Source organism: Aythya marila (assembly GCF_965140915.1).
Source record: "Aythya marila genome assembly, contig: HAP1_HAP1_SCAFFOLD_222, whole genome shotgun sequence".
In the NCBI taxonomy this organism is placed as follows: Eukaryota; Metazoa; Chordata; class Aves; order Anseriformes; family Anatidae; genus Aythya; species Aythya marila.
Window position 1 is genome coordinate 46,028 of NW_028137561.1, and position 8,252 is coordinate 54,279.

The window sequence follows — 8,252 nt, forward strand, 5'->3', positions numbered from 1 at the left end:
GTGCGGCCTCCGGCGGCGCGGGTGCCGGCTGTCCCGTGGGTCCGAAGTCGGGCGACGTGGGTGCCTGCCGAGCCGTGAAGCGGGAGGCTGCTGCCCACCGGCTCGGGCTCTGGCCGTCCCGGAATCCAGCAGGTTCGGTCTCTTGCGGAGCTGCGGCAGGCCGTCCTGCCCTCCCGGGTAGCTCCTGCCGGAGGCGCGGGATGCGACCGTCCCGAGGTCCTGGGCTGCGGTCCTGGGCGACGCGTGTGCTAGCCGCACCGGGGTCCGGGTCCGACTTTGGCTTTTTCAGAGACGGCCGTCCCGGGCTCCAGGTGTCCGGCCTCGGGCGGCGCGGCCGGCTGTCCCGTGTCCCGGGGATCAGAACTCGGGCGGGTTGGGGGCCGACTGTGCCGTGAAGCGGGAGGCTGCTGTCTGCCGGCTCGGGGTCTGGCTGTCCCGGAGACAGGGGGTTCGGTCCCGTGCGAAGCTGCGGCTGGCCGACCCGCGCTCCCCGTTTCTCTATCCCGGGGCGCGGGATCTGACCCTCGCAAGCCCCTGGGCTCCGTTGTCGGGAGACGCTTGTGCTAGTCGCAGCGGTGTGGCCGGCCGTCCCGATTCTCTGGGATCCGGTCTTGGGCGACGCTTGGGAGCCCAGAAGCTCTTGGGAGCCCAGCTGCTAGGGACAGCCGGCCCCGCGCCGCCCGAGGCGGGACACCTGGACACCGGGACCGCCGGCCCCGAGAAGCCGAGTTCGGCCCCGGACCCCGCTGAGTCTAGCACAAGACCGGTGCCCAGGGATTCGGGCCGGCCGGCCACAGAACCGCACGGGACCGAAAGCCCGCTCTCTGGGAAGCCGGCGGACGCCAGCCCCCCGCTTCACTGCACGGCCGGCCCCCACGCCCCCTGAATTCGGATCCCCGGGACACGACATAGCCGGCCCCCGCTATCCGACGGCCCCGGAATCGCCGTCCCCGAACCGTCCGATGTCGGACCCGGAACCCGGTGCTGCTTGCAAACGCGTCGCACAAGACCGGAGCACAGGGGCTCGGAAGAGCCAGCTCCCGCCCTGCCGGAGGCCGGACTCCCGGGCTATGTCCACATGTCTCTTAAATACCTTTAAGGATCGGGTCTCTTACCACTTCCCCGGGCAGCCTGTTCTAATAGCAAACCACCCCTTCCATGAAGAAATGCTTATTCAGTATCGAGCTATCCAGTGCTGGTAAACAGAGGTGTTTCTCCCTAGGGGTAGGGCTTGGCATTTCCCTCTCCTGAACTTCAAAAGGTTCCTGCCTGCCCCTATCTGCAGCCTGTCAAGGTTCCTCTGAATGCGCAGCCCCCCATACAAGCGCCTTTTCCACAGAAGCCACCGACCACCCGCCGCCTCGCCCCCTCCCAATTCAGGCTGCCCCAGGGCGCCACCGACCACCAACCTCCTTGCAGCACCATGCCTCAGCATCCCGAGCTATGAATGTCAAGAAAATGGCAGGCTAAAAGGGCAAACATGACTTAAGTGATCTGCAACAACTGTAGTTGTCTGTCCACAGCCTTTGTATTTCGTATGTTACTTGAATCTGAAACGATGAATGGATGAACAGAAAAGATACACAGCAAGCCCAAAGAAGCTTTCGTGGAGGACACTTACAGGAAAAAATACCTTGCAATAACAAGCACCTAGTACTCCTGTTGTTTTAAACAGTACTTGAAATTTCCATGTCCTTTATCCTTTAAATTGAAAAGGCCACCCAATTCTCTCTCACTGTGGACCATTAGCCTCTGTAAGATTTTAATTGGCTGAGAAAAACAATTCCTCAAGTCCGTATAATCAAGGGACAACAAAACAAATGCGTGTGTGTGTGTGTGTGGGGGGGGGGGGGGGGGTGGACCGTCACAGAAAAGGAGGGAAGAGAAAGGAAGAAGAAGGAAAGCACAGCCATTCCTCTTCCCAGTGGCATCAGGAAGAAGTCCAGGCACCTGCCAGGAGCATTCTTTCCATTAGATAAGTAACCAAACGTTATTTATCCTTACTCACAGAATAACATGTCTTTGTACTTGATAGCTTACTCATCTGGTATTTTATTTTACCATGGATACAATGCAACGTGCAAACCACAAGGTTGAGTTTTTTAACAGATATTAATCCTCAGCAGGAAAAGCTATCTAAAGGAAGAAGTAAAATCCCATTAAACAACCACCACCTTAACTTTTTCCCTATAAACAAAACACAGGGACAACCCTGGGACACACAAGAGGACCTTTCCATTCAACGTGGGGTAGAACAAGTACTTACCATAAGCATCCTCATCAGGCTCTCCACTGCTAGCAGAATAGTACTCTAACACTGTCCGGTACACACTGTAGCCCAGTTGCTTATACATGTTTACCGCAACCTGATTTGATACTCTCACAAAGAGATCAACGAAAAATCCGCACTTTCTTTTAAAAAATAAACAAAACACAGTAAGAACGAGCAGGTGAATATATTTCCAATTAAAAACCCACAACATGTAACCAAGAACAGGTCTGATGAGGCAATACACTAATCAGGTATGTTTCACGCTGTAATAACAGATGCACTCCTTTTACCACGGGATAAGCCCAGTATTGGCATAAGTTATTTTTTTTGGTCACATGAACAATCTTCTACACCATCCAGTGCACTCAGAATTATTAACAAAAAGAACAGGGCCAGCCAAATACCCACAGAAGCCTCATTTTCGTATATATATATATGATTATTTTAATTATAATCCGTACTTTAGATGCATTTACATTGCACTAGCTTAGGGACTGCCCCCTTCAAAATGAACAGGGGAAGAAAAATCAGTCTCACAATTCAGTTGCCTAACAGCAACTGAGGAGACAGCCCTCAGTATGCAAGTTCTTCAAAGAATCAAGCAATTTGGGGATTCAACCAACCACAATAGGGTTGCCCTACTGGCACAAGCTAGGGACATTTCCCTAATGTGTTCATTTTCTGCAGTTACGAGTAAGCTAGCATGAGATGGAAAATAAGCTAAGTTACTGTCTGCAGCACTACATTTGCGTAGTATTGCGTCCAAGGGAACCCGCACAAAGCCCACAGCCGCTAAATAAGTATGTTGGGAGCACTGTGGAAAACACTGTTGGTAGGAAAAGAACTTCACAAAATATCAAGAAAAGGATAATTTATACTGTGTCTTTGCTGCAATTTAGACTACTTCCCATTCATCATGGCAAGTGAGCTTTCATAGAAATCAAGACATTTTAAAATGCCGAGCGAAGTTTTTAGCTCTTGTTCTCTAACTACAGGGAATTTCAGTCATTTGGGGGCACTATTTAATAGAGAAGTCCGGGAGTCTGGGTACGTTTCATGTAAAACAAATACCTAAACCAGGGACAAAAGTCTACAGAAAGAATACTTTACAAGATCAGCTTAAAGAGAAGGGTAATACTCACTTTTCTGAGATTTCTTCCAATAGTTCCATCAACTTGGCAGCCAAACCCAGCCGTCGAAATTCTGGTGCAACAGAGAGAGCAGTAACATGTCCGTGCCATTCTTCCCTGGACACAGAGCCTTCTGCTTTACCCATTACTGCGGACATACAGAGTATCAGCACAGCAGCACCTCTGGGACACTGCACCCCAGGTGTACATCGTTACAGAGGAGTATATGAACACATGCTGCTGCAACAACTGTGGCAAAAAGCTGAACAAAGCATGTCTGTATTATCACTCTATGACTTAGCAACTCTGTACGGTTACGGGTCAAATATCAGAGCTTCAGAGAAAGGCAGACAAGGCCCCTGAAGGTCACATTTCCGTCTGGATTCCAAGCTCTATTGGAAAGACCCCCAGATGCTAGTTCCTGATTTCACCAGCTGCACGCTAACAGAACCTATTCTGACACCCAACTTCACCTACCGCAGACAATGCAGATGGTTCTCATACAGTTCTGCTTCATTGCATCAGACATCATTTTGCTCATTTTACAGTAGTCTCTTGACTAGCATTAAAAAAGTTAAATCATTTTTCAAAGTTTGTTTTTTGAGGAGTGCCTTCTAAATAAAAGCCTTAAGCAATTCTCACGAGTCTTTAAACGAGCAGAATTCGGGGTCTGACTGGAATAATGGAAGAACAGAGGGCTACAAGCCAAAAAACTAGTTAATCACCCTAGCAACCAAAGGAAATTTCTGGTCGCTTTGAGGGGGTAGAACTTGGGCAGCTTTGCTAATCTGGCAAAAGACAGCTTAGACCCTGCAAACACGTTACATGTAGCCAAAAGAGGTGGGTTTTTATGTTTGTTTGTTATTTTGGGGGGAGAGGGAAGAGTCGGGTGGGGAGCAGGGGTGTCTTTGGAGCTTGTTTCTACACAGCACCACACAAGCGTTAGATTGCGAACAACCCTTCAAACCTCCTGTCGCACGCAGTACTTCAGAAACACCCGTCACTCACAGCACCAATGCTTTAGGCTTCAACACATAGAACGGGTATTTCCCCACTCTCTGCAAAGGCCTCCCGGGATGCCGGGGCAGCGATAACGAGGAGGGCGAACCGGCAGAAAGCCCTAGTAGCGGGTACTGCTGGCGAACGCCACCGCGGCAAGGTAAGGCAAGGCAAGGCAAGGCTCGGCTCCCCGGCCCAGGACAGCTCTCGGCGGTCGAAGGGAAGCCCGAGCCCGAGCCCGGAGCTCAGCGCCGCTCGCAGCGCGCCCGCTCCGCGGCCCAGGAGCAGCAGGAGCCCCCGCCGAGCGCTGCGGCCCCGGAGCGGCGGGGCCGGGACCGGGGCCGGGGCACTCACTGTAACCCATCAGCTCCCCGCCGGGCGCCTCCGCCACGATGAAGTACTCGGGCCAGTGCGCCAGGTACTGCAGGTAGAAGGGGATCCCGTACTGCGGCCGCCAGTTAAGGAGCACAGCAACATCGGCGCGGCGCCCCCCGAGGCCTCCCGCCAGGCGGCCGGCGGCAGCGGAAGGATACGGTCTCCGTCAGGTAAGGGTGACGGTTAGGCTAAAGGTAAGTGTAAGGTTTAGATTTAGGCTAAGGGTAAGTGTAGCAGAAAGGGTCAGGTTTACGGTAAGGGTAAGTGTTAGGATAAGGGTTAAGGTTTAGGGATAGGGTAAAGGTTTTCATTTGTTAAAGCTGAAACGCAGTATGCAATCTGGGACGTCACAGCCAGAGCTGCCTATGGCAAGGTGAGAGAGGAAAATATGGAGCAGATGTTCTACTCCTAGTTTTTTCTTTATACGTAAATAAAAGTTTGAGCTAATTCCAGTTGGAAGAGTTCCAATTACTTGCTTGGTCATACTGTCTTTTAATATTGAAAGCTGCAGCAAAAGCATGGGGATTTTTGCTTCTAGAAACACCCTAGTTCTCTTGTCTGCACTATGCATGCTTTTGAGCTAAAACTGATTAAAAAATAAAAAGAAAAATCACACACACAAAAAAACAAAAACAAACACACCACCGCTGCTGCTGCTGTCTTCCTACTTCCTTGTGCTTTGCCCCTACCCTTTCCCAGGTGATTGGGTTTGGGTGCTAGGCGGGGCCAAATGGTATATGAGTCCCAGGCATCCCCTCAGAGAGCTCATTCTGCTTGGGTTGCTCTTTGGGGTGTTTGTTTTACCTTCGGTCAGTTGCAGGCTTCTTCAGGTGGATGAGAGTTTATGGACGCACATCTTTTTGAGGTAACAGCTAGTAGGATCTGTTAGAATAAACTAATGTAGTACTTGGTGCCTTTATTGCATGCAGTTCTTTATCAGGTGAGTAACTGTTGTGAGTAACTGAAGTCAATGTTACTTGGTGTGTTCGCTATGCGGTGCCTATGCGGACTATTGCACGAGACACAGCTTTCTGACATCTGGCCCAGCAACTACTAAATAAGGGGAGGGGAGAAGCTGAAGAACGACCAAAGGACAAAGCCTGGGAGGAAGACTATGAGCCTTCAGTAGGAGCGGCCGCCAGAGGGACCACCGGAGACTGATAACGTATGCACCAGTGGCAGGGTTCGGATTCTGGGAACTAATTAGAATAACCCTGCCTTTAGGCCTAGTAGTAATGAATATGTATTAGCCTAGTAGCATAAAAACCAGCCGCCTGATGTAACTTGTGTGCGTCTTGGTGGAGCAGAGACTCCTGGCGCACCCAGCGCTGTTTGCTTACCTCTATTCCTTTAATAAATCATAAACATTAATTGTAAGCCTATTTGGGACTCGGTCATTTATTACAACTGGGACCTCCCGATGGGTGGAAGCTGTCGGGATAGCTCGGGATCCTGAGGCGTGGTGCTGCAAGGAGGTTGGTGGTCGGTGGCGCCCTGGGGCAGCCTGAATTGGGAGGGGGCGAGGCGGCGGGTGGTCGGTGGCTTCTGTGGAAAAGGCGCTTGTATGGGGGGCTGCGCATTCAGAGGAACCTTGACAGGCTGCAGATAGGGGCAGGCAGGAACCTTTTGAAGTTCAGGAGAGGGAAATGCCAAGCCCTACCCCTAGGGAGAAACACCTCTGTTTACCAGCACTGGATAGCTCGATACTGAATAAGCATTTCTTCATGGAAGGGGTGGTTTGCTATTAGAACAGGCTGCCCGGGGAAGTGGTAAGAGACCCGATCCTTAAAGGTATTTAAGAGACATGTGGACATAGCCCGGGAGTCCGGCCTCCGGCAGGGCGGGAGCTGGCTCTTCCGAGCCCCTGTGCTCCGGTCTTGTGCGACGCGTTTGCAAGCAGCACCGGGTTCCGGGTCCGACATCGGACGGTTCGGGGACGGCGATTCCGGGGCCGTCGGATAGCGGGGGCCGGCTATGTCGTGTCCCGGGGATCCGAATTCAGGGGGCGTGGGGGCCGGCCGTGCAGTGAAGCGGGGGGCTGGCGTCCGCCGGCTTCCCAGAGAGCGGGCTTTCGGTCCCGTGCGGTTCTGTGGCCGGCCGGCCCGAATCCCTGGGCACCGGTCTAGTGCTAGACTCAGCGGGGTCCGGGGCCGAACTCGGCTTCTCGGGGCCGGCGGTCCCGGTGTCCAGGTGTCCCGCCTCGGGCGGCGCGGGGCCGGCTGTCCCTAGCAGCTGGGCTCCCAAGAGCTTCTGGGCTCCCAAGCGTCGCCCAAGACCGGATCCCAGAGAATCGGGACGGCCGGCCACACCGCTGCGACTAGCACAAGCGTCTCCCGACAACGGAGCCCAGGGGCTTGCGAGGGTCAGATCCCGCGCCCCGGGATAGAGAAACGGGGAGCGCGGGTCGGCCAGCCGCAGCTTCGCACGGGACCGAACCCCCTGTCTCCGGGACAGCCAGACCCCGAGCCGGCAGACAGCAGCCTCCCGCTTCACGGCACAGTCGGCCCCCAACCCGCCCGAGTTCTGATCCCCGGGACACGGGACAGCCGGCCGCGCCGCCCGAGGCCGGACACCTGGAGCCCGGGACGGCCGTCTCTGAAAAAGCCAAAGTCGGACCCGGACCCCGGTGCGGCTAGCACACGCGTCGCCCAGGACCGCAGCCCAGGACCTCGGGACGGTCGCATCCCGCGCCTCCGGCAGGAGCTACCCGGGAGGGCAGGACGGCCTGCCGCAGCTCCGCAAGAGACCGAACCTGCTGGATTCCGGGACGGCCAGAGCCCGAGCCGGTGGGCAGCAGCCTCCCGCTTCACGGCTCGGCAGGCACCCACGTCGCCCGACTTCGGACCCACGGGACAGCCGGCACCCGCGCCGCCGGAGGCCGCACACACGGGCCTCGGGATCGCCGTCCCCGAACCGCCCGAAGTCACACACGCTCTCCGGTGCGTCCAGCACACGCATCGCAAAGACCGGAGCCCAGATTATAGGATCAGCCAGCCCCGCGCCGCCCGAGGTCGGACCCGGACCCCGTGTGTTGGGGCTGTCTGAGCTGGAGTCACCTTTTCCCTGCAGCAGCCCGCATACTGCTGTACTCTGCACTCGTAGCTGGAACAGCACTGATATCACTCCAGTGTTGTGTCTATTGCTGCATAGTGCTGGCACAGCATCAGGACTCCTTCCAAGCCCCCAAGAGCCAGCAGGTTAGGGGTGGGCAAGTGATGGGGAGGGGACATTGCCGGGGCAGCTGACCTAAACCAACCAAAGGGATATTCCATAACACCTGATGTCACACTCAGCAATAAAAGGTGGGGCTCTCGTGGGGGAGGGGGCTGTTCCTCCTGAACAACCACTACGCGTTTGAGGCCCTGCTTCCCAGGACGTGGCCAAACATCGCTCGCTGATGGGAAGTAGAGAATAATTTTTTCTCTTTTTGTGCTTCCACGCGGACTGATTGCTTCTTTTGTCTCTGTTTTTTCCTC

At 54.6% G+C, this 8,252-nt stretch overlaps 1 protein-coding gene across 1 annotated transcript; it reads right to left on the minus strand.

Moving 5' to 3' along the window:
- Positions 1-1,877: 1,877 nt before the first annotated feature.
- Positions 1,878-7,734, minus strand: LOC309890715 (N-alpha-acetyltransferase 20-like; the record flags this gene model as incomplete). Its single annotated transcript, XM_082785139.1, has 4 exons — positions 1,878-2,412; positions 3,415-3,550; positions 4,756-4,937; positions 7,691-7,734. 4 exons carry the CDS (start codon positions 7,732-7,734, stop codon positions 2,160-2,162), a joined length of 615 nt encoding a protein of 204 aa, XP_082641265.1. The 3' UTR covers positions 1,878-2,159.
- Between the last annotated feature and the right edge of the window lie 518 nt (positions 7,735-8,252).